General features: G+C 40.2%; 1 protein-coding gene across 1 annotated transcript in view; it reads left to right on the forward strand.

Moving 5' to 3' along the window:
- The window catches only part of TMEM135 (transmembrane protein 135), a 187692-nt gene that overhangs the window by 140240 nt on the left and 20118 nt on the right, over nucleotides 1-27334 (forward strand). Inside the window, exon 7 of the mRNA XM_080375927.1 lies at nucleotides 26415-26456. Coding sequence (XP_080232053.1) covers nucleotides 26415-26456 — 42 coding nt within the window. The remainder of the gene's footprint in view (nucleotides 1-26414; nucleotides 26457-27334) is intronic.

Raw genomic sequence — 27334 nt, forward strand, 5'->3', positions numbered from 1 at the left:
GCATTGAACTGAAGGTTCATTTAGGTTTTTTTAAGAATTAATATTAAATTCCATGGGTTTTTTTAATACTTGGTGGTGTAGTACTACAATGACATTTCCTGACGTTTTAAGACCTTTTTGCTTTTGATCTTGATTATGCTAACAATAAAAAAAGGGCAAGGGAGGAAAAAGAACTAATTTTAATTTTCTGTTCAGTTAAAGTATTTGTTGCTGTAATTTGTTGGCATAATAGGTAAGCACTTTTTTCCATTTATTGTTCCCAAGAACTATTTTAAATGGAGTATTATCTGAATTATTTTACCTGCTATATTAAAAATAATACTTGGGAGTTGGCTTTTTAGTCTAATATAATCTCACATGGTTTCTGATACGTACATTTAACAATCATACAGAAATTGCTTAGCTTTTACTATCGAGTAAGTCGATAGTTAATGGTGGGTGTATTGGCGTCCCCCAGCTTGAGCAAGACTAAGTAATGCAAAATATTCATTGTTTCCTTTGTATAACCGTATAATGAATACTTTTAAAATAACGTCCTGTAGAATCTCAGGCATTCTCAGATACCTACAGGAAGAAAAAAATGCTTTTGAATCATGTAAAATATTTTGTATATCCAGATAATTGTCTCTCATTTTTACTAATGGCCAGAATTGCTCAAGACGGTAATGTGAGGTGTGGAATAAAGCTGTGAAGATCAAATTCAGCCTAAAATTTTGTTTGAGGAAAAGTAAAGGGAAGGTAGGTAGGGCTGTAAACTCTTGTCTTCCCAGAGGTGGCAGGTGGGAAGCTGAGCTCCTCCGATCCTCGGCCTTGCAGCACCCACCTGCGGAGACGATGTCAGGGACCCACTTTGGGGTGGTGGGAGCCTGGAGCTCCTGGTGTCTGAAGGCTCTGCAAGATGCAGCTTCCGAGAACTGTCTGTAAAGCTCGTTAAGGAGATACTCCATTAATCCCAAATCTGCAAAATGCTGACGTTCTTTACCATACATGAAGGACACGGGCTGGGCTTTTTTTCTTGTGCAGGAGAACAGGGAGTTTCTTTAGCTTATTTTAAGTTTTTAAATTTTATTTCCTTTTTTTTTTTTTTTAAAGGTTACATCAGTGAGCTCCTGACTGTGCAATGGTAGAGAGTTACTCCAGCTCTCCGAGTGCTGGCAGTTGTTACTTCCATTTGTAGAGGAGTTCTCTGTTTGTGTCTGATCTGTGTGAGCTTGTTTGAGGCAGAATTTAGAAAAAATGCTCAAGGGCTGTCTGTCTCTCTTGCTACGTTTATTTTATTCAGCAATTTAATCGAGCTTTTCTGTGGTCAAGGATTTTTAAGAGTAAGATTGTCTGATACAGTTAATGTATGAACCATTTATCTCACAAAAAAATTAAGACCTGAATTAAGACCTAGGAGATGATTTTTTTTTCCAAAATTAATTTTGTTTTAAATTGGCAATCATATGCAGTCGTACAGTGTAAGTGCCCGACTTGAATAAAGTTCAGCGTTTAAAGCTGAGCACTGTGCAAACTAAGTGCGTGTTGAAATTTTATATAGATTCTTCCAAGGTTATGAACATACATAGAAATTATTGTACTGGAACAGATCAATGATTCATCTAGTCCTGCTGAGAAGTGCTGGTAAAGCATGCCAAGATGTAAATCAAGGACTTGATCAGGGTTTCAAGTCTGTCACGCAATGCTTAACCCAGCTGGAGACATGGCAGTGGCGTACAAATCATGGGTGACTGGCCTCCCCCACCTCCATCCTCCTCCTCCACAGGAGGTCTCATTCCTTCATTGAGTTAAAAAGTCTCGCTGCTAGAAGGTACTTTCAGGAAGAGCCGTGATGGAGCGGTGGTCTTCTGGGTTGTGCTTGGCACAGGGAGGCCACTGCTGCTGAGCGCTTGCTCCGTGCTTGCGAAATGGGGTTGTGCAGCCAGGTCTGCACCGTGGGTGGTCTGTACGCGACCTGCCTCCGTCCCCAGGGGCAGGTTCTTATTCTCATACCTGTGCAAAGCCCTGGAAGAACAGGAATCTGCAGTAAGATGGAAAACTGGTACGTTGTGTAGTTAAGGGGAAGGGGACAATATGTCAAACTGCCACTTTCTTAAATAAGGTCCTTACAGGTTTCATTTCTGCTAATGAACAGGCAGTTGGCCCATTCCTTGAAGGAAGATACTGAAGGAGTGACCTTAGGATGGCAGAGTTGCTGCACTTGCAGGGTGCAGCACATCTTGTGAAGGTGCCAACCGAGCCCTGTCAATCTGCTGTAGCTACAAGAAATGGGAACAGTCTTTAGACGTGTACCCAGGTCTGCCTGCGGCTGGATGTATGGTTGGTCGTGAATTTAGGAGAGGCGTGAGTGACCCTTTCCTCTTGCAAAACTGTAAGGCAGCTTCAGTTTGATGCGGGACCTGTTAAAATGTGACAGGGAGCAGGTCCTGAGTAGTTCACGGTGTGTGGGTTGTGAATCCTGTAGTGGGGGAATGGAAGAGAAGGAATTGCCCTTTTCCTCTTGGAAGCAATTAGGAGAAAACATGAATAACATCCCCGAAAGCCTGGCTGTTGTCGTTTGGGGAGACACAGAGGAAGCCGGGTGGAAGTCTTCCTGCTGGGCTGCCCTGTTCCTTTCAGGGTCGGGAAATTCTTCAGTGCTGAAAAAAATGGAGCGTTGTCCGTGGTGGGGATGTGAGTTTAGGTCCTGGCATCCAGGGAGTCATCTGTGGGGCTCCACTGCAGTCCTGCCTGTGCCAGCACCTTCCTGCCGTGGGCTCTGCCGGCAGCGTGTTCTGGTGGGCGCCTGGCAGGACCGTTGCTGGGTTTATGTTGTTAAGAGATCTCGTGTGTTAGTAAGTGCTGTTCTTGTTGATGTCAATCCAAGTTTTTTTGGTCTTCAAAGCTGCTCGAAAACTTCTGGGTGAGCTAACCTGTTAATGAACGTTTGATGGGGGAAAGATGCAGCACAAGTAGTAAATATGTTGACGTCAGACTTGCAGAAGAAATCGGGTTTTAGATTAATTCTCTCCCTATCCCTCCACCATTATTTTTTTTTCTCCCAAATCAGGTGACTGTGACAGTGTTTCTTTAAATATAATGTTTGGGTGGTGTGTGTTGGGTGGCACAGTGCTTTAATGGTTTCATATGGGTGCTTACTGCAAAGTTAAAGCTGACGTAATGTGGATTTTGGTCTCAGCAACTCAAATACTGGATTTAGCATGTTTACTGTTGAAATACCTCATATTCACATCAGTAATGCAGGAAAATAAAATACTGTCTTAAAACTTATTAGTACTTAACAATTGTTTCCTGTGTGAAAAACGGATATAACTGGGAATGAGAAAATATCAAATAAAAATTCAAACTAAACAATCTATTTATGGGATATGTAATCAGAGGTGTAGTATGAGTTACCAAGATCAGATCCGATTGAATGTTAATTTTATACTACAGGTAGGAATTCATGAAGCGTTGACTAAGCTTGAGGTGGTCCGAAGATGTTTGAAGCACTGTACAGATGTTCGTATTACTGAAAATCTGATTTTGTCACAGAAAATATCTTACAGAAGGTCGTAGCTTGATACATTGATTTCTCCAGCAATTTATGGCAGGACTCAGTTTTACAGCTCTGTTCTGCCTGGTCAGGTTTCTCTTGGCTTCATCAGAGTTCTGGGGGGAAAAAACGTGATCTACACCTCACACATAGCTAATTTTACAGAGTGAGAACTGATGAATTTTCTTTTCTTTTCTTAGGGCATGATTAAAATTAAGGGTTTCATCTGTTTACAAAATTGTACAAAAAGCCAGCACCTTTCAACTTTTTACTGGCTCATTCAGCTGAAGTGGTCCCACTATTTTGAAGAGACACACAGATACCAGTGATGTACCCAGCAGTATACATAGAGGAACAGTATTCCCAGACACTATGCTGTGATTTTCTTGCAAAAGTAGATATAATTTATTAGTTGAGAAAAATAAATCAGAAAAATACTATTTTGAAGGTGAGCCAGTTGTATATTCCTGGACATTACGCAGACCACCCAGATCTGAAGTCGTGTTTTATGTCTCCCCTTAAATCTAAATAGATTCAACCAAGTCTTAATTGCCTGCCTGAGTCCAACTGAATGCCACATGCTCAGAAAAGGAAAGTCTACCTTTTAATTTCCCTTTCTTTTCATACCTTCCTTAGTGAAAGACTTCACAGCAACTAAGCCTGATGAGTTTCTGGAATAAGGTCACAGCAGAAGATTTGTGTATCAGAAATGTAGTGTTCCTTGCTGAGAACTAGATTTACTTACTCTTGGGATAATTAACATTTAATCACTCAAGAAGAAAAAAGGGCATGATCCTGCAATAGCTGTCTCTGTGTTGCCACAGTAAAAGGCATGGCATCTAGCAGAAATTCTACCGCTGAGGATGGGTGCCTCTACTAGAGGAGACGACCAAAAAAATGTGTGTGTGTATATATATATCTCTGTATGTATGTATATATGTACCATGGGTGATTGTGATTCGTAAAGGAATTTGGCAAAGTTCGGTAAAACTCCACACCTTCCTGGCATGCTGTGTCGGATGGTAGAGTATAGTCTCAGTTTTAAAAAAAACTCAATTTTAAGAAACACCAACAGGAAAAAAAAAAAGGTCAGTTTCCCTCATATTCCCTCATTTAAAGATGAGGAGAAAGTGGAAATCCCAAATATCAATGCTTTATTGTTTCACCTCGGTTCCCAGTTTATTCTGCACATATCCTCAAACAGAAAATGTGTATAACGTTTGCTTTCAGGTTGGGGCTGCGTGGTTTACGCTGCAGTAACTAACGTGCTCTTTCTCAGCTAAGCTAACCTTGAGAAAAAACAATTTTCTGAACAATATAAACCAGAACAGCATCAAACAGCAAATTTTCTGTTCTGTTAGAGTTTCTGAAATTTAATTGTGAACCATCTCAGAGAAATAAGTAAATTTTTGCCGGTAAAGTGAATAATTCTGCCTACATACTGGTATATATGAATTTATACCGGTAGATGTTGATGGGCAAGCTGGTGTAATGTTACACTTTTTCAATTAACACTGGAAACTGAGAAGGTTAAGGGCTGAGGAGTAATTTATAATGTAGATTATATTTAGTTTATAATGTAGTTTATACACACATCCCCAGCTAGTCGTTTGTGTAGGCGCATTATGGAGTGTGGGGGTTTTTGTGAGGTACTTAGAGCTCAAATTATCGTACTCATTAAAGCCTTGGTTTATGAATTTTGTGGCAAACAAACTATGGCAGTTTCATGTCGGTTTGTATCATTTTCTGTTGTTTCCTTGAACGTTTTGCAAAAGAGGAGGCACCTTGTTATGACAGATTGCTGTAGTTGTGGTGTATATGGTTAGGAAAAATGTCTCATGTGAGTTTTAAAACTGCTCATTTGGTGAGTTTTTAAGTAACAAATAGCATGATTCTCAAATTCAGTGTGGATTTAAAACTGAGCTGCTTTGTGCCTATGAAATGAGGCAGTCTGAGGAAAAAAAAGGGGGTAAAAAAATGATTTATTGAGAGTCTCCATTTGGAAATGTAATGGATTGAATTTAATATGCAACTTCTGAAAATCATATTGTGAACATATGTTAACAGAAACTTCCCACAGAAACAGATGATGAAATGTGAAAAATAAAAGCTTCAGGGAGAGTTCGTTGTTCTTAAGTGTATCTTTTTCATGTTAGCTTTTAGCAGACACAATTTCTGTCCAGGGAGATAACTGCAAACCCTCATGTCTATTTGTCAAGTGAAATCCTGACCTTCGCCTGGTTTCCAAAGCAGGAGAGATGTTTGCAACAGCACTGCCTTGTGTCCCTGCCAGTCTCCTTCCTAGGAACCTTTGAACCCGACAGCCAGTTTTGGTCATATTTGCCAAAGCATAAAGGTCCCAAAGATACAGAAAACTCTGCTTTTTTCATAACAATGAGCAGCTGTGTAGACAAGACGGCCGTGCCGGTGATCCCAGGCTCCCGGGTGAACCCGCTCCTTTGCAGACCCCAGAGCACGCACCAGGGTGTCGCACTCATGCAGTACGCTTTGCTGGGCAAAGTGCTGGGAAATCGGGCTCGGCGGGTTTGTTTGCTCCTGGGTGAACTTGTTGGCTTCACTATTAATGAAAAAAAAACGAAACATTTTTAACCTAACTTTTTAAACAGCTACTCTCCTGCGGTTTATCTGTAGCTAGAGAAGTTCAATGTGGATGATCAAAATGCCTTAAAAGCTGTATGGTCAATAGCAACTGGCATTGAAGAGTATTGGTATTTTTCATGTCTCTAAAAAGGCCTGTTTATGTGCACTCTTTTCAATAGAGCTTACCCTTTTTTGAACTATTAACAGAAAAAGAAGAAAAATTCCTTTATTTAAAAAAAACAAACAAAAAAACCAACCACAAAAACAAAACCAGAAAACTTGAAGGGAAAGGAGAAGTTAACCATGATGAACTGTGTTGTGCTGACAAGTTAGGTGCGTAGCAAGGAAACGCTATCTGCGTGCAGATCCTCAAAATCAGAGTTGTACAGCACGGAAAACATACAGCTCACCCAGGATGCCAAATGAATTCAAGAATTCACCCACCCTCTCGTTAAAAAAAAAATACTCAACTGAATTTGAAACATACAGTAAATGCTAGACTATTTTTTTTATGTCAAGGATGAATAAAAAAGTTCTTTCTGTGACTGAAATTGAACCTAATGCTGAAAGTCCACCTAAGGTCATCTTTACATCTTAAACCCTGCTTCTAGTCAGGGGTCTATAAAAGGAGTTTACTGATGCAGAATAGTCTCCCCTGTATTGACCCAGGGGAGGGAAAACAGGGTGCAGTCTTATTTTTTGCTGTCTCCTGTGATGAAGTGTGATCTTCTTTAGAAGAATATAATTGTGTTTAAATGTAAGGAAAAGATTTTATTTTGCATGGAAATGCCTGGTATCAACACTTTTGGCACACTTGGAAGTATCAGAGCAAAAAGTTGATGAATATTGTTAATTCTTAATTTCAATTAATTTGGAACATCATTTCATTATCAATTTTACAGTTAAGTTGCCGTTTGCAGCCATGCAAATTCCATATTGATGGGCCTACAGAAAAACCTTGTGTACAAACCTCAAAAACCAGGCTGGGCAACATTTAATGTCCGATAAGGGAATCTGAATCCTCCAGGAGTGCAATTTAGATCTGAGAAGAGAAGATCAAAGGTGTCTTTTCTCCATCATCTGTTTCTACAGCTTCATTATACCAAACACCAGGAACTCTGGAGTGTGTACACACGCATCTCCTCACAGTTTCCTAATGCGCAGAAACCCATCCTGGAAAGCCAAAAGGTTTAATGCATAGGTGCAGGGTTACTCAGGCTTCTTGGTTGCTCATGGACATTACAGAGCCTCTTGTGTCTTGATGTGCCTTCCACGTGAGGAAAGGCATTCTGCAGCCCATGTCACCCATTTGCAAGGCATAGGAAGATCTGGGGCATATTCTGGAGAAAAGAGAATGATACAGTTTGGTCAAGAGAAAGCTAAAACGTGTATGACCAAATCAAAACACAGAGAAGTGCGCCGTGGAGCCTCTCTGGCTTGACCACACAAATATTCTGAAGCTTCAAGACACGTGTGCTTTGTCAAGGTTGTACCTACATGATTCACGAGTCTCCTGGACATCAGCATTGCTCACCTGTGTCAAGAAGCCTCTTAACTCTGGAATATTTGCCCTGAGAATAGGAATACACAACATCTTAGAGTATTGCCTTCCTGAGAAGATCTTTTTAAATAGTGTAACTACGTCCACATTATTAGCATGATAAAAAGCCCTATAGGAACCTTTTCTGAAACAGCTCAGAAAGTACTGAAGCTATTCACAGTGCAGATTGCTTTTCATGAACTTTCCTCTGCTCCTTATATGCTAAACATTCTTGCACATATTTTTCTCCTGGCTCATAGGGATGGAGCATGAATCTGAAAATGGGGAAAGAATTAATGAAATACTCTGGTGGGATTTGGCATGAGTAAAACAGTCATTGGTTATTTTGCCCTTTCAAACTGTCAGTTTAGATACTTCTGCCTGTGCTGCGAGACATGGGCCTTGGAGAGGACATGTCTCTAGGGGGTTTAGTCCTCACCATTAGGAGTAGGATTAGAAATACAGCTAAAATGTACTCACTAATGAACTCCAGAACTCAGATATTTCAGACTGGAAGTGGGACTTGTTCCTCCAAACCTCACTTGGCTGCATCCCATGGGTCAATTTTTTTGCAAACGCATCGTGAAACACATTCATCACCGATTGCGGTGTTATGTTCTTCTGCAAGATAAAAATGCGCATATTTTTATGTATTTTGAAATGTATAAAAGAAATAGTTATACTTAAAATACTGATCAATTAAACAAATACAGAAAAGAAAACATCCCAAATCCCCAGACACCACTGTTCACTCCATCACAGATAAATCAACAGTGTAAAATTGTTGTTTTTCTCTAGAACAAAAGTTTCACAGCTGTATTTAAAAGTATGTTGATGAAAAGTGATTCATAAGGTGAAGTAATCACTTTTATACAGTGCATTTGGCAGATTTCAGCCAAATTACACCATAAAAGAAATATTATATTTGACAGCAAACTGTTAGTGATGTGAAATTTGAGAATGAAAACTGACTACTCATATTTATGCCTATGCTGCTCTCTGATGGTACCCTGTTTTTCATACCCAGTGCTGGTCAGTGTGTGTTTTTCCCATCTTTATTGTAGATTTCAGCTTTAGATAAATTTCTCGTGTCCTTCTGTTGTGAAATAATACACATTTCTTTGGTTTCAGCATAATTGGAGGCTGTTATATCTTATTTGTCTACTACACAGAATTCTTAGCAGCTAAATATAAAAGTAATTAAACTTACAAGGTTTTGGGCTACTTTACAGGTCTTTAAATTACATCCGTTTGGTCTATTGTATTTTCATTTGAAAGGGGCATGCGTGATTCACCAAATGACTGCCTATATAATGCTAGATGGCTTGAAACTGTAACAGAAAATTACAGGGGTTTAATAGGATGGGATAAACCTCTTTATCCCCTTTTGCACGAGTGACTTGGGAGCAAAAGGTCGTGACCTACAGGGTCAAGAATACTGTGTGGAGTGATTGAGGGCAGTAGATTTATCAGGCAATCCTATTCAGTCTCTGCTGTCCCATTGAAGCTGGCCTGGTGCTCTGCAATTAGCAGACACCAGTTACCGGGGCTGTTAATGTTCCTTCTGGGTTTTGTTTGTTTTGTTGCTTGTATAGAGTACTGCTTAGGGCTTTTGAGTGTGGAGTTCGCTTGCAAGTGATTTATTTTGTATCTGTACGATAGGTTCCAGCTGTTTGAGGATTTTTTTTTTTTTTTCCCATGAGAAATCCTGGTTTCAGATAGCAGCCAGAGTAGCAAACTTTGAGAAGTTACAACCAGTTCTTCTCAGTAAATATTTCTTTGTAGAGTGAGCGAATTCCATTTTCTACCTATCGTGAACTTTATTTCTGTTTTTATTATCCTCATGAAAAATCAGATCCAGTCTTTTATTCTTTTAAGCATTAAATGAAATGCTCATCCCAGATTTATAAGAACCTATTGAGTAAAGTTAGAACTGAGGATGTTACCAAGTCTGTGTATTCTAGGAAACCGTGGGATGTTTTACAAAAGAATGTGCCCTTGCTTAAGCTTCTCATTCAGAAATTAAAACCCTATTGATACATGGAAACAGACTCCTATTCATATGTTCCATATGATTTGTAGCATCCTAATCCTTGCCATGAATCCTTTCCTTCTTCTCAGTATTGTAGACTGAAACACATCGTTTCAAAACATGGCTTCTTCACATTTTTTTTGGAAAACGTCAGCTCTTGGTTGATTACAGTTCTAATCGTCTCTTTCCACAAGTGCCGTAGGTTTCCCAGATCCTGTCGTGGAGGAGTTGAGTTTCAGTTATTTAAAAAATTGTCTTCTCTGAGTATATATTTAAAATTTACCGTGGATCTGTCCATTCATACAATTACCTAATTTCATAAACTTTAGTATCTTTCACTTTTACCAGTACTTGCCTTTTTTTGCCTTCAACTGTTGGTATATTTTGGGTGAAATGTGTATAATACTACTGTTCTTAAACAGTGTTGTATGCCAGCAGCCAGTGGAAAATAATGAATAAAATTAAACTTTAGTAAGTAATTGGTAGGAACTGCATGGTCATTCAGCCTCTGTACTGCCTGGTTCACATATTTAGTAATAATTTTCCTGACTTAAGCATAATTTTAACTTGTGGTTGGCATACTAACCTAAAGCTATTGCTGTCATTACTTGTTGGACTGGAAGTGAAACTTTGAAACCGTAATATTTTTTTCTGCAGTTGGCTTGTGCATGGATTACATTTTATAACTTTATTATAAACACTAGAAGATGCTGTAAGTCCAAGAATTACCATCTGCTATATGAAGTCTGTAAAATTGTTTACATAACATTGATGAATATATTAAAGTGGTAAAAAACCGCCAGGAACACGCCACTAGAACTTGGATTCATTTCGACCTAATTACTGTGAAATAAAAATTAAGCAGCCTTGTCTAATCTGCTTTCATGGCTTTGCAGCATCCAGAGCAGTCTGTGAGTCAGCATCAGCTGCAGTTAGGAAAAAGATGTGTTCTGGCTTGGGGAGAAATAGATGGAGAAGTATAATCCCCTGAAGAAAGCAGTCCAAACATTCTGGCTATTACCGTAAACTGAACTTTTTCGCTGGAAAGCTGTCAGAGCTGAAGGAATAGTTCATGGTGCAAATCCTTTGTCCGCTGGTTTTCCTCCTTTCCTGTTAAAAGGTGTAAAATTAGCAGGTCAAGTGGGCCAAAAGTTTCCTTTGCATGTTACACTCTTCCTTTAGTTTGCTACATCTTGGATCTTCTAATGGAATCATAGGGACATGCCACTGGAAAATTCTGTTTATTTATTTATTCTTACTAAAGCCTCCTAAAGGGAACTCATCTCAGAAGCAAGACCAAGACACAAAACATCTCCTGAAGCACCCCCTGCAAGAAAACTCACAGCAAAAGAAGAGAAAGGGTGGTCTGGTCCACCTGGATGGGTACAAGCACAGCCCACATCTTCGTGCTCAAGACTCCTTGGTCTATCAGTCATGGTCGATATTGTTTCTTACGAAATGTTGGCTTTGGAAGAAGTGCCTGGCACAAGCGAGCAGAACAGCTCATTCCTACTGGCTGCACAGCTTTATCAAACACAGAAGTAGTGGCAGATGTGTTTTCTGGCCCTTCTACAGATGGCCTTCGGTTGTGTTTCATAACTAAGGCAGTTGTGTCGCTTCTCCAGGTGTCTGTTGTGGCCTTACGGATTTATTGACCTGGTTGTGCCTCTTCCGTTGGCCTATAACTTAGAAGCACACAGTAACACCTGTGGTTTTTCTTCATGAGGTTAAGCTCCAAAACTGACCTTTGCTTTTGGATAACAAATCCAACACCTTCTGTTCTCCAGTCTGCTGGCGTTGAAGCTTCATGAACGTTCGTTTGCCACCATTTTTGTTTGGCTTCATGTTTTCAGGGAAGAGCAAAGTACGCTGAGCTTGCTATCTGAATTTAAAACGAGCACAAGATGAATTTCATTCTAGGAGGACAAATGGTTGCATTTGTGACTTCAGCGTTACAAGTGAAGGCAAATTCTAACAAGAAACAGGTGAATTCAAAGTTAAAATCTTATTTTTTTGCTCTTTATGTTTCTTGAAGGCTTTTCTCAGCTGAAGAATACCAGGGCTGACGGGGGTAGTGAGGGTCCCTTCTGGGTCCTCTTTCACCGCAGCGATATGGCTCCATTGGTAGGACAAAGAAACCCTCAGAAGAGCTCTGGAGGATCCCTGCTTTTCCTTAACAATATTCCGTAGTTGATTTAAGCTTTCAATAGGTGAGAATGTTTAAGTTAAGTGTTACCTACATTTTTCAATCTCTTAATACAGCATAAAAGTACTTAAAGAAATCATGGCAGATGGTCTAATTTTCCCTCCGTTTCTGTCACATATCTGGCTGGCTTGTTCTTTAAAATCTCCAGTAGTGGGGAGTTCTATGACATCCCTAATCACTATTGCTATTCTTAGCCACTTTTATCACAAGATTTTTTGAGTGTCTAATCTGAATGTATCCTAATGCAATTTCAGTCTGTTGCTTTTTCCTCTCTCCACAGACAACGAAGAAAACAGATTATTCCCTTCATACAAACTTAAGTAGCAAAGACTTATCACATCCTCTCAGATCCTTCTTTGCCTGTTTCCCTCTGCCCTTCTCTCCTCTTCTTTAGACTGAACACCAGTTATTTCAAACTTCCCATACCAATTATTCCCATTGCTCTGTTCTGCTTCCCCTGAAATGAGATCACCTTGAAATGTGATGCCTAAGACTATTTATTGCAGCTGATAAACCTGATAAAGGAAGAGAACCAATCCAGTATTTTGCAGGTTGTAGCCTTTCTTCTACATCTCAGAGCAGCTTTTGATTTTTGACCCTCCACAGTTGTTCTCCTGTGTTTGTGTAATTGATTTTTTTTCTGCATATATTATATAATGCATATGCAATTGTTGAGTAGCGTCCTAGTTTTTCTGAGCCAGTCTCCACTTGTAGGCCTTTTCTGCTGGGTGTTACCTGCAAATGAAACAGGCATACACTTTTTGCACTGTCACTTGTCTCACTGCTGGAATTACCAAGTAGCAGCCGTCCAGGAGAGGTCCTTGTAGAGTACCACTTAGTACATCCTTCCAGTTTGCCAGGAAACCATTGATACCTACTCTGTCACTACTCTTCCCTAACCAATTTGGTATTTCTTCTAGATGCCTTCCATCAGATTGTGCTTCCCTGATTGTCTTTAAAAGAAAATGTCACGTGCTTCAGGGTCCAAAGCCTGAATCAAGTCAGTAGTGTATGACACGTACTGCTTTTCATCTCTAGTCCCAAAATGCTACCGGTGTTAAAAGGCTTTAGGGGCTTGTTGTGTGTGGTGACGCAGGTCGAGGCGGACTGAAAAAAACACTATGTCTGCGTGGCTGGGTTTGGACAAAATGGCCTTTATTGTTTATACAAATTATTTATTTATCTTAGACAGTACATGCGTCAGACCCTGATAGGTTTTTGCGTTCTTCTTCTTGCTGGCTGTTTGCTGTTGCTGTAGGTGCCCGTGGTTCTAAGGTTCTTCACCTCCTGTTTACACACCTGACAATTTGTGGCTGTCCTAAAGGTACACGGCTAAGTCTTTGAAGGCAACTAACTTGTCTGCAGACCAGCTGCAGACCCCAACAGTTGTGTTGTGTTGTGTTTTGTTTTGTTTTATAAGTGTGTGTTGATTGTTAGACCTGTCCTCATGATTGTCCTCCAGGTGCTTACAATGACTGTTTATGTGCGATGGTTTCTCACAGTAGGCACCTTCCTCCTGAGGAAGCCAGTTGAATTACAGTTTTGTCTAATTCCTCCTTTCCCAGACAGTATGATATTTATTGTTTAACTTGGTCTTTACGAAAAATAACTCCTCTGAAGCATCCTAAAGTTAGTTTAGCTTTTGCACTACTGCAGTCACATTGGTGGCTGGTAATCAGTCTGTAACTTTGTCTTTCTTGAGACATGAAATGAGTTGCTGCCAGGAAGATGATGATTACACTACATATTTAGTAGTTGACAAAAGCAGATATGAACACATCACAAGCATGCTATTAGTTATGCTGGTTACCCACGCTTATCGTGAATGTAATGCTGAATAGTATCTTTTTTTGGCCCAAAATAGAAATGGTTAGGCCTTATCTATTATAAAAGACCAGCTTCCTCTGGTTTTCAAGTGGCATGTTAATTTTGGGTGAGGTAGTTCTTTGATGGAGACACGAGAGTTCGTTGCCATTGACTTGTTACTGCCAGGCGGTGCTAGCCCAGTTTCCAGGATCAGTTTAATTTTTATTTTTCTTGGTAAGACCAGCTCACCTGGGCGTAGGGTGACGGTGACATGGACAGGAGTGTTTCAGCTTGTGTTCTGAGCTCACTGGGTAAATAGCTCCATGTGAGACTGCTTTGGTCATGTGAAGGAACCCTCAGAGAGTTGCCTTCAGAAGCAGGGGTTCGGGGGACTGCAGTAAGGATGTGTTTGGGAGCAAGACACCCCTGTGCCATACTCGTGTAGGACACCTGACAGCTTTCCTTGGTAACGATTAAGAGATCATCCCCATCTTTGTCAGTAGAAACTTCCCCTAGAAACTGACCCTATCATTCATACGTTGCAAGAAGACAAGAAAAAGTATGGAAGGAAAAGAAAATATTCTCGTATTTATGCTTTATATTGTATATCTTGGGAACTTCATGTATTTCTTGGACCCTGTAACTGGAGCAGTGGCGACTAGAAGGACGCAGTTTGATGGTGACTGTGCTTGAGAGTGTAGAAGCTGTTGAAGATTAGAGGTTTTCTGACTAAAACTGAGTCATCAAGGATTTTCTGACATTATTTCTCGCTACTTTAGTGATATGTTTGCATATGCAAATGATTTGGATTGACTTGTAGACCTAAAACAAGCTTTGGCTTAGAGTTTCTGGCATGTCTTCATTTAGAGAATGGCAGCCTGTATTTCTGGATGGCTTGTTTCAGTTTTGTCAGTGTCGCTTATTAACTCTGCCAAATAAGTTTACATTTTCAACGTACAAGTTCTGACTCCCAAGTGTAGGCTCACGTGTTTTCTGTATCAGCTTGTTGACGGCAATAGAAGTTTAAAATAGGTGAGAAATGGTGAGATGAAATGGTTCTTTAAAAGCTCACAAACCAAGCTAGCATTAATAATACTCAGCTTCATCTAATTCATGAGCTATTTTAAATGTTTATCATTCCCTATACATTTTTTTCAAAGGCATAAAGAGGCTCTGAATACAGTGCGATTTGCTTTCTCTGCTTACACCATCTCATTCCTACTAAAGCAGGCATTACTTTAGCTCCCCAAGTGGCATCAAGATAGCATCAGGATGCTTCTGGATAACTTCTGCAAGGACAGGGAGTAAAATTGCATTATTTCTATGGATATTGATTTTTATGGGAGTTACTTACACCTGGGTTGACACAACCCAAAACTTACCTAAATGTCTTTACATGTTATGTTTTCTGTTGGTTGTTTTTTTTTTTTCCTTTTTGTGTGAATTCTTGAGGAGTATTTTGCATTTAAAACTTTCTTGACTTTTGAAAGAAATTGAGTGGAGGTGCAACAAGGCACAGTTTAAAGTCCAAAGCCCATTCCCAATATCAGACATTACTGGCAATATCACCACAGTGCTGAAGTCTGATCAGTGGACATTAAACACTTGATTAATCATATGTTTTAGGAAAAGATGCACCAGTTTTATGGAGTTGTATATTTTTATGAAGCATTCTAGAAATGGGGGACCATGTAACTACATATGTATTCAGTATATGGCACTGAAGAACCACACAATATAGCTTGTATATATAGACTGGGTTAGGAAAGTAGTTACAAAAAGAAAAAAACAGACATTTTCTGTTCTTTTTCAGTGATACCATCACGCTATATTGTGTTTGTGAAGCGGGTGCTTTCTCTTGGCTGCCTGGTGTAATTTCTGTGCTTCACAAGAGAAGTACAAAAAATGCTTATAGTAATATCCCTGTGACATACCTTACTTCCCCAGCTTGGAAAATGGGGCTGATATTTCTTTGGTCTTAATTCTGATTTTTTTCTTTCTCTAACGTGTGAGTGTAAAGGAATTGGTGAGTGTCCAGAGCTCTCTGTATGGATTTAATATAATGGAAGTTTTGAGTAGTGTTTCCAGTCTCAAAAGTTGGAAGAAACAACACTCCAGCCTCAAAAAAAAACCCACCACAATGCCTCCCCCAGAAGTGTTTTATCTACTGTGGGATGCCAACGTGTACCCATTGGACTTTTCCGATTTCCTTGATTCAATTCACATGTTTGTGCTTTGCATCTTGGAGACGTTACCTGTGAAAATTAGGTAAGAAAGTTGGTAATTTGGTGAAAATCAGTCAACCCAAGACCTGGGACACTGTGATGATGTCCAGACAGGGTGGCACTCTTGCTGTAGTGATAGAGATTGGCAGGGCTTTGGTACTGTCTCTGTCTAGTAGCTGTAAATGTGCCGGTATATTTGCAATTACATATCGTGAGAGGGTTTATTGATCTCGTAAACAATTGTATCAACAGCAGTTAACTTCCCAGCAATAATTTTTGGAAGGTTCTTTTCATAAATATCATGTCCTTTCACTTGGTTAAATTAGTTAATTGTGGAAAGTATTCCATCTTACTTAATAAATGGTTTTTTTCTTCATATTTTTAGGGAGATTTTGTGTTTTATCTAGGTGATTGCACACATTCTTGCTATGGAGTCTTGTTTTTGTTTGTTGTAAAAAATCAAAATTGGAAGCCACATTTATGTGATTATTAGGATAAGAAAGGACCAGAAGTCCGTTGTGGAAGTGACATTGCTCTGCTCTAACTGTGACTTGTAGGCTTGGGCTTTGTGTTATATCACTCCAAGTTTCATGACCAGTCTCCCAACTTTTTTTTTTTTTTTACAGCGATGCAGTTTTCTATTTCAAATACTGCAGAGGAGAATTTGAACAGCACTGTAGTAATTTAAAATAAAACTATGTTAGAGTAAAATATGGGCCCTTGCTACAGTTTAAGCCACCAAGCGAGTTACTAAGGAGTGAATTTCCGTGGTAGCACTGAAATTTGGTTCTCAAAATAGTGTTTTCTGAGGCTCTGCACAGATACTTGATTGACTCTGTGGTTCTTCAAGCACAGCTTTGAGTCTTTAATGTATTTTCAAGACTTTCTGTGACATGCTCATGAACCGCAGGGGCAGGTCTCCACACCACAGCAGCATGCTGGAGATCTTGTGTGTAAACTCCAGGTAAGCAGGTAAATCTGCATGCAGCAGTCATCACAAAGAAATATTATATAGCCAGAAATAAAAGTTGTTAAGTTTCAACAAACTTTGCAATGTGGTCATTTAGCTTGAGTGTAGTAACCAGCTGATGCTGTCCTGTGGCTCAATACCTTGTAACAGTCTCGGCAATTTCAGCAATGTTCTGCATTATACACAACTAAGAGTATTTTTGAGTAGCAGAGTGAAAATACCACTTCAAGCCAATGCATTACACATAATCACTTACTGATCTAAAAGGCATAGATCATCTTCACCGTGTAACCTGAATAAGCCTGGGCATATTCAGAATGATTGGAACTTTCTTCAAAATCTTTTTCTAGCTTTTCATTTCATTAGGAGTTTATTCTGATTATAGATATCAATTTTATTAAATGTCAGTAATACAGGTAATGTAATATAAAAATATAAATGGCTTGTCTCCTTGTAACCCCATTTTCCCCAAATTGAAACAAAGCAAACGGCCAAACGACTGCTTCAAATCCAACTATGGGATCATTTGGGGAAAGCAAATGTTGTGTCCATTTGTCTTGAATGCTCGAATTAATTGCTTAATCTCTCTGAGAGAGGTTTAGCTCATGGAAATTCTGGATCACCTGCAAACAGCATGAAGTATGTATATAGAAAACAGTTCCAACAAGGCAGTTGCTTCTTTTTTTTCTTTTCTTTTTTTTTTTTTTCTCCCCCCCTCCCCAATTGCAGAGATGCAGCAGAAAAAGCCAGAGGAGAATTTGGCAGTAAATAAATGCAGCACACGTCTCCGTGTAAGATAGAATTGCTGCAGACGCCACCATTATTTTACCTGAGCCAAACCCAGTATGAATTTAAGATCATTTTATTTTTAATCTCATAACAGCGTGTCCCTTCGGTGACTGACTGACCATTCTCATTGTTCTAACAACAACGAAATGGCATCAGCGCAACCATGGCTGCAGGGGTGGTCCTGGGTTTGTGCACTTGTCAAGGTACATTTCTCTCTATCCTCGTGCCCCTAGAGGCAGTTTGCCTTCCCATCTTCATGCCTTCAAGGGTTCTTTTTTATGGCCATTTCCTATGTTTGTTCCCTGCCTGATCTGGAGACAGTGTTTGGGTTTTGCTGTAGCAGAAGGTTACCGTTTCTTGATAAAACACTCGTAAGAAAAAGGTTAAAACTGGGTAGTGGAAAAATGGCATCACTTTCCAAAATTCAACAAACCCAATTGAACTAAGCAGGAAGATCCTTAATTCCCTTGTTTAGTCAGCTTTTAATTGCTGTTGATTTCTTCTATTAGCTGTGTGAGGCAGGGGTTTTGATTAAGGGTTTTGAGAAGGGAATGTGGCTGTCGTGAGTGACTCAGTTGCTGCTCCCGAGGCCACAGCACAGGGTTGTTGTTACACAAAGACATGGAAGGGCTACATCCAGCTAAAACAAGAAAAAAATTTTTTTTTCTTTGTTTTTAAGATCTTGTAAGAGAAATTCCACTTACTCAAAAATGCACATTTCAGGAAGTGTTAATCTCTGAAGAAATGAGAGCGTTGTAAGTAGCAGGATAATTAATATCACCAGGAATCTGATTTCATATTTGGCAGTAACACATAAAACTTGATTAGTAATCAGATGTGGAGTGTTGATTGAGAACAGCTTTGGTTTACAGCCCTGAATCCAGTATTGTAATTTAACTTCAGTATAAACAGCTTTCTTTTCCATTGCAGTGTCACATTCTCACCAGAATTGCAGCAGTTTTCTTCCAAAATGTAATTCCCTGGATTTACATGAAAGCTTAATGGGACCATAGTTCACTGTTGACTACACTGTTTGTCATCTCCATTCACCCTTTCTTTCCAAGTGTTGTAAATTATCAATTCAATATAGGTCTATAAAGAATAATGCACATCCTCTACTGTGCGTCTGTTACTCTTCTCCTTGGATGTTGTCCCTACTTGCTCGCTCTTTTGTTCATTTATTTTTATATTGGCTGTACATAATATTTCTAAGAATGCAGCCTTTTCAAAAGATCGTTTTATACCTCAAGCACAGCTGAAAGAAATGTCATGGATACATTCTGCCACTTTTTACTTAAATGCACAAAAGTTAAACAATCAATCTGATTTGGAACACAAGCAGTGAGACTTTCAATTGCATTTTGATCCCAGCTGCATTGCACATTTAATAGTTTGAAGTACAATTTTTGTAAGAGTTTCTGCTACAACTCTTCTGACTTCAGTTATTTTTAATCTGGTTTCTGACACATCTTCCAAAAGCTACGTGTTGTCCGTGGGGTACAAGATTAGATTTATTGGTTATAATTGCTCCTTATGATTTTTTTCATCGTCCTGGGTTGAATAAGTAAGACCTGTGAGTAAAGACAGAAAATAAATGTTTAATCCAGAAAAGGGGAAATTAAGAGGAGTGAGAATCCGGGTAGAAATCTTTTCTTCCCTTAATTTTGCCTCTGCGTTTCCTCTGCACAAGTCACAAGTTGTGCCTCATGATCCTATTGACTCTTGGAGGAGACAGCTCCAAGTGCGGCGCTGACACGTTCTCTGCCTGTAGCTATCACTGGTTCTCCTGGGGTTGTGTGGTCCAACGTGGTGGGACCTCCTTCCTGACCCTCAGTGAGAGGAAGGGAAGAAAAGGTTTTCCATCTGTTTTTCCATCCCAGTCCTGGCAAAGCAGAGGAAAGAGGGAAGCAGGTGGTTATTCCTGCTCCTGCGTCATCTGGGAAAAGTTGGGGTATGGAGATATAGCACAAAGGAAGGGCTTAAGGTTGATATTGGGGGAAATGTTAAAGTTAACAGCACCGGGTGCATGGAACAGACTGGTTTTGAGCTCAGCATTTCCAGGTGTCTTGATATGATTGTTCGATGTCTCCAAGAGATATGTTTCCATCTGGATGGATGGATGGATGGATGGATGGTCAAAAATGATTGCATGTCTATACAGGAGACCATAACTTAGTTTGAAATACAGATATCATTTTGGGGTTATCTTTGTGAGATATGCAGATTTTAATGTTTTTAATAAGATACAGATAAAGGTGATTAGTTGAAATGGCTATAATTGCAAAAGAAAAGGCAAAAAAAAATCTCAGCTCTTCCATGTTTACCAAGCCATCTGTCATGGGTTCAGCTGGGATGGAGTTAATGTTCTTCTTACTAGCTGGTACAGTGCTGTGTTTTGGATCTAGGACGAGAATGACATTGATAGCACAGGGCTGTTTTCATCACCACCGAGCAGCGCTGACACCGAGCCAAGGGCTTTGCTGCCCCTCACCCCACCCCAGCAGCGAGGGAGCTGGGGGGGCACAAGGAGCGGGGAGGGGACACGGCCGGCACAGCTGACCCCCCTGACCCAAGGGATGTTCCATACCATATGGCGTCATGCTCAGCGTATAGAGCTGGGGGGGAAAGCTGGCCAGGGGTCACTTTGCTCGGGGACTGGCTGGGCATCCATCGGTGGGTGGTGAGCAATTGCGTTGTGCATCACTTGTTTTGTATGTTCTAATTCTTTTTATTACTGCTACTACTACTACTACTACTACTATCCTTTTCTTTTCTGTCCTGTTAAACTTTATCTCAACCCGCAGCTCTGACTTATTTTTAACTCCTGATTCTCACCCCCATCCCCCTGGAGGGGGGGCAGTGAGCGAGCAGCCTGAGTGGTGTTTAGCTGCCCGTCGGGTTAAATCCCAACACCATCTATGAAGGAAATTCCTGCATTTAGATCCCTTGTGCCTATTGTAGCTGTATACCTAGAAAGGAGGCTCCTTTGTGTTTGGATGCTACTCAACTGCAAGGAGTGGGTTTGATCCAAAGGAATTGCACCTAAATGTCTCTCTGCTTCCAAGTAGGGTGCTGCAGTTTTAATTTGATGCACTTCATTTCTGATAGGAAAATATATAGGCAGAGTATTTTTTTTTAAGCTGATATGCAAGTCATGAGTAGTTCCTGAAGTCAGAAGACTCTTGTATAACCCTATCTACAAAGAATTTTAGGATCCAGTTTCCCATAGATTTATCTAAATGAGGACAAAAATGTCTTTCTGCAGCCTCATCATAAACCACTGACAGCTGGATGGATGGGGGCATTAGGATTAGCACAATAATCACGTTCTTCTTCAGTCACTGAGAATGATGTAAATACTGTTGGAAAGTTCACCACAACTAAGTAATGACAAAATAGATTTTATGGCATGGCCAATCATGATTTTTAGAAATCAGGTTTTCCACTTACAACTGAAAATGTCTGTTCTTCCTCTGGGAAAAGTACTAGTGGTACACATTTCTGAACAACCTTTGGTTTCAGTTTCCTTTCTCTTATCCAGTTTGACTGGGTTAGCTTTTAATTTATATCCAGAGATATAAAATACTTCATTTTTAAGTAACTTTTTTCTACATCATTACATCAGTGAGGAGGGTCTTACTGGTTTGGAATTGTTCTTGGGTCCCAGAGCCTTTTGCAAAACTAGTGTTTCCAAAATGTGATTTTACGTTACAGTCACCACAAAAACAAGTCAGTCTCAAAACACTTTAGAACTCAGCTTGAACTAATTCTTCCATTTGTCTGGTTCAGGATGATTAAGCGTGTGTCCTTGAGTCTTGAATTCCGTTATAATCCGTTTTTTCAGCGGTGCTTATTCTGCACTTTCCATCTCGTAGTCACAACCCACTTGATTAGCGTGGTGGAAAATGTCAGACCAGGAGAAGTATGGAGAAGGTACTGATGGATTTATTTATTTTTTAAAAAAGAAAAAGAAATGAGCTTTTGAGAATAACACTTAGAGGACAGGTGCGAGGGGGAAATACAAAATAGGAGTGCGACTTGCCGGAAGGAAGAGCAAAAGGGGAGGTGGAAAAGGAAGGAGAGAACTGGATACAGAAGGCATCTCAGAAAAACCACACCTGTTGCCCTTGACTGTTAACACTGGGGAGAAGACGAGGAACGAAGGGTAGAAAAACAGGATAGTAACTTCTCTAAGTAGCTGAAAACAGAAAATGGGTTATCCTCTGGAGATCAGCACAGCTCACAAAGGAGTGTAGATAGTTTTTAATTCCTAATAGCAGGGGAGGTAGTAGCAAGGGAGGTAGCTGGCGTGTTCAGATGCAGTCCCATTTCATCACTGTCGTCCTCCCTTCTCTATAAAACATGACACCTTAACTCGGAAATGTGGTCCCCCCCAGCCAGCCTTTACGGGCAGATGTGCTGCAGTAATACGCCAACACGTGTCCTGTGCTCCCAGCTTTCCTTCCCACATGGCCACAACGAGAGCTTTGCATATAGGAGTTTCTCATTTACTCTTACCCTGAAGGATAACATAAGCGATATGGGGACGTTGTTGAACATGGCGTGTGTTGTTGCTGGGAGCTTTCTGCTTACCAGTTCTGTGGGTGAAAAGTGACTTGTTTCCTCAGAAGGCTTCTTCTGCAGGGTATAGCAGTTGGTCATGGAGAAAATCTTTAGAAGAGTTGTGACAAGACATACTAATCCCCAAAATGTAATTGTTGGCATCCAGCCTTTCAGTTCAGTGGGGGAACTTCTCCTTCCCACAGGATGGAGGGAGGGTAGTATAAACTCCTGTACAGCACTTCTTTACATACACAAACATAAATACTTAGTTAATTTGTGTCTTGTTGGAAGCATAGTATCAAGCCTTGGCTCTATTCCGCTTTTGCTGTTTTCTTTATGAAAAAAATAAATGTGTGTGGCTGTAAGTTACATGTTATAAATATGCATGATTAAAATCGACCCTATCTGCTCATGTGCCAAAATTGTCCCAGCAGGGGAATTTGGAGAAGCCAAATGTATTGCTATGGGTCCTTAATTCTTCTAGTCCTCTGGCTCCAGTCGTGGCTCTGGCCAAAACTAAGGGGGAACGGAGCAGAGCATTTCTGTGGTGGGATCCGGTTCATGGTGCCCAACAGGGATAGCTGGCAGAGTCACTGGTGCCATTGGGCTTTGTACCAAGGACAAATTCCCTTCTGATGGGAAAATATAAACAGATTATGCACTATTTAAATTACTGCTCGCTGGGTTAAAAAAGGTGCCGCCCTCCTGCAGCTTGGGATTTGGTCCCCGGGATGTTCAGGGTGGTGGGAATGGTAGCAGAGGTGAGCCACCTCGAGTACCTCTAACGGCATACAACTCACTGCTTGTCTTAGACCTTCCAGGTTGAATAATACCCTAAAAACAAATGTAGTAGTACTAATACACTACTGAGATTTTTCCCGTCTCAGGGGTATCTGCAGTGCCAGGCGCTCGTAATGCATTTTACTGCACTCGTTTGCAGCTTGAATGGCTTGCAGGGGTCAGCAGCAGAGTGCAGATTTTTTCACCCCTTGAGCAATGAAGCATTGAGTAAAAGTTATTATTACCAATTAGTGGTGGCATTATTATTACCAATTAGCGGCTGTATGAAGCAAATCATTAGTCTTAGTTCAGTTATTAGCAGCCAGGTGTTAATGAAACGTGCCATGTGCAGCTAGCATTGTACCTCCGCGGTCACCATCGAGGGCAGTCACTGAGTTAGTGACATCTCTGCACTGTCCCTGCATGGGGTTTTGTGGTCCCCCGCCAAAAAGGAGTGTGGGTTCTCCACACAAAAAAGTTTGGAGTCAGTGTGAATGATTTTTTTGTTGCTCTCAATGTTGTGTGCGTAGTGAGTGAATACACTAGGCAATTTCAATCTCTAGGCCAGTATTCTGAAACCTTTAATATACTGAATTGATGATGTAGAGCCAAAAATTAGATTGCCAGTTTCGTTGTCGGTTGCTGCTTCCTTTGTAAGAGCGAAATTGCTGTGTCAGAGAAGGGAAAGTTACGGTGTAAATTATTCGTGATTGAAAGTATTGTGTCTCTAGGACTTCTGGTTTTGAAACCTTTAATACACAATATTTCTACATACCCATTAGTTTTGCGTAATGACTTTACACAAGACATTTTAGACAGCGAGCAGCATGAGTTAAATTCTATTTAAGAACTTAAATTGTGCTTTTATACTGTTTTATGATTTTGAAACATTAGGAAGTTAATGGGGTAAAAATTGGAATTTTATCTTTAGTATTACTTCCATATTTAACTATGTATTTATCTTCAGTGCATTTTGCAGGGGGATTCATAGTGGTAGCTCTATAGCTATACGGGTGTGTATATATATATATACACATTAATAGAATAAGAAAAGTAAGAATAACTAATAAAATTCCAATACACCAAATACTTATTTCACAGAACTGACTTTGATCATGTAATTAGAATAGGCAATAGAAATCTTTTTCAGGTTTCTTGGAGTAATGAGTAGGGGCTTGGAGGGCTGTTTTGTCTATCGGTGATTCAGTTGTCCTCTGATATTTCAATACTAGCAAAGAAAGGATTTGAATGACAATTTCTTCGAGGAGGAGTGGATGAATGGTATAGCGTCGGCCGGGTGAGTTGGAGCGCTGGTTGGGTAGGGACATCTGGTGGTGCGATAAAGGAATAATTGAACACTTGCAACTGGAAGTGCAGTTGCATTGGAATGATTAAGGCAAAAGCATCATTATGCTCATACTGTAATTACTTTCTGGTTTCAATAGTATTCTAGAAACGTTTATATGCATGTTTACGTTTCAGTTTGTGTATGGTTTTAATTTACTGGGAAAGAGAAGTAGACACTAGGGCCCTATTCTTGAGCTGTCAGCTTGCAGATGTAATGTTTTGAACGCCCTTAACTCAAAGGGCATTTAACTTACAGTCAATTCTAGGTTTAAAATCAAACTCGTGATACCAGGCCATGGGGTAGAGCGGGTATATGTAAACCCTGTGCATTTGGGCTCTGTTTGTAGTTCTGCCAGCGATTCGCGGTGATCTCTGGGCAGAGCTAATTTTGTTGCTCTCAGTCCATCACTCACCAATTGTTTCAGTCCATCTCTCTGTAAAAGTGCTATGATAATTTTCAGTTTCTGAATTCCTTAGCTAATGAATCATAAAAAGTAAAATGTTTACCTATTTTTGGTTACAGATTTCTATATTAATTAAAGATACATTCAGCAGTTTTATTTGTGTTTACCTTGAACCCTTATAGTTCGTCTATACATGACTGATATTTTAGGTGCAATCCTTTTTGAAAGAGAAACTCCGTAGGCTGAATTTTCTGGTGCTGTGTATAACTGTGCCTAATATTTATTTAGCACTGTGCACGTGGTGACCAAACCAGGTCCTTGGAAATATGTGTGTTGAAGGCCATACCCTTGGGAAGTGCTTTGCAGGAGCATTTCATGCTGTGACCTCTTACTGGCACTGCACCAGGTGCTTGCCTGCTGGGACAAAGCAAGATTTTCTTGATCGTTTCATCTCGTTGTGTTTTTCCTGCTGTTCGTGTCTATCCAGCCATCGGTAGCATCAACCTGACCACTCATGGTGCCTTCTGGAGGATGGTGTCCTGTGCTCTTGGGAGGGCTTGGGCACGGGCTTTCCAGAGACAGTTTGGTCTCTGCAGGCAGGAGGCAAAGGGTTGTGGGTTGTGTTCCCCCACTGCCACTTGTGAAGGTTTTGAGACGGCCATCCTGTCTTAGAGTTAGATGTGTTCTTGAAACGAGGGTGCTGACGAGTTACTAGTTTGCGCTGTATAGTTATGTCAGGAATGCTTTTTTTTTTTTTTTTTTTACCATGATGTATTCCCTATGCAATTCTATAAAAAGAAAAGGGAAAAAAAAAAAACCCAAGTATCCGCTCTTTGCTTTGCTACCGACATGACACTGAGAAGTCTTCCAGGAAGAATCTGTAGGAGCTGCAGACTTCAGCTCCTTTCATTGTATCCTCAGGAGAAAAAAAGTCAGTAGCCTACATCTTTCACAGCCAGTTATGGACTCTTTACTGTGATCATTATTCACACAAAGAACCCTGTAGTCTGTAAGGACGGATATATGTAATCAAGCTCAGAATCAGAACAACAGTTCTTGTTTTCTAATTGATTTTTTTCTATTTTTTTCTAATTGAAAAACTGGACTTTCAGATTGAGAGCCATCTTAAAGTAGCAAGCTGCAGACATCAGCACTGTGCAAAGCAGAACAATTTATCTCAGAGTCAGAATTACTATTCCCTGCAGTTCTTCACAAGACGGTGGGTCTTTTATTGAGGTCCAACCCTCCTTTCTCTCCTTGCAGTAACATTTATGTTTCGTAAAACTCATAATGAGCAACAGTTCTTTGTTGTATGGAATCTCCCATTGTCACCCCGGTGGTTCTGTCACCACCCTTTAAAAATTCCTCTACTCTTGGTTTGGATAAAAGAGAGAAGCACTGGCATTTGGACGCTGTACCCTTTGTTTCTGAGATGTCCCAAGGCCGTGGTGACAACTGTGAAGCTGGGGATAGCCACAGAGTTGTTACAGATGGGCTGTTTCTGGTAGTGAGGAGCTGGTGTTCATCCACAGCCCTTCTACGTAATTTTGAATCTGTAACACTTTATTTTGCAAGCAGCCCATTACAGAAAAAAACCTGTTGTTTTTATGTTTCAGGTGCAAAGATGGCTTGAAAGGATTTACATACTCTGCACTAAAGTAAGTAATGTTTCTGTGAGTACGTAGCTTTAAGTGAAGATTTCGAGGAATCGTGTGCAGTAGCAGCTGCATTGCATGCAAAGAGTATTCCCAAGGAAAATTACGCTTTTGTAAAGCTTTCCCAGCTCTTGGGGTATACAGCATATTTTGAAGAATGCATAATGTGCTTGCAAGAGAGGAATCTTTTTATATTTGTGACCGTTATTAAAGGAAATGCGGACATATGGTTGCATGTTTTTGAAGGAGTGTTAATCTTTTTCCTTTCTAAAACTGGGATTTGCAATTCCTGATATTCTCCTGGAAGCAAATGGCTGCTGTGTTTTGACCTGGAGTTTATTTGCTGCATTTACAAAATGTTTAATGACTACAACGGTAGTTCTGTAACCAGCACCCGAATAGAGCATGGATTTGTAGCCTATTCATTTGAGTCCCTCGACACGCCACTAAACCTTGTGTCTGCCATCGTGGTCCAGGCTTTCCTAGAATTTACTTTGTGATGGGACCCTCTGGTGTTACTCACTCATTTGTTGTAGTTATGCAAAGTTCTCTCATCTTTGTGTCTTGTCTCAGAAGTACAAAGAGATGTTACTCTTACCTTTCCGCTACGTATTCTGCTACCTGTCTACCACTCAGACAGCCCAGGGCATGGACAGTATCAACTCACAGGTGAAGAAAAGAGCTGAAATCAAGCAAGACAGACCTTCTGTTGTAGTGGGAAATATTTTATAGTTTACAGCTATGAAACAGCCATGGAATTTGATACAAGGTGCCAATAGTTAAATAGCTTGGTCTATAGTCCACAAATATAGACATGAAACACTCCTATGGCAGCGTGCATTCTGAAATCATAGAATGGCAAAAGTTTTTATACCTTTCAT

The sequence above is a fragment of the Falco punctatus genome (assembly GCF_963210335.1).
Source record: "Falco punctatus genome assembly, chromosome: 2".
In the NCBI taxonomy this organism is placed as follows: Eukaryota; Metazoa; Chordata; class Aves; order Falconiformes; family Falconidae; genus Falco; species Falco punctatus.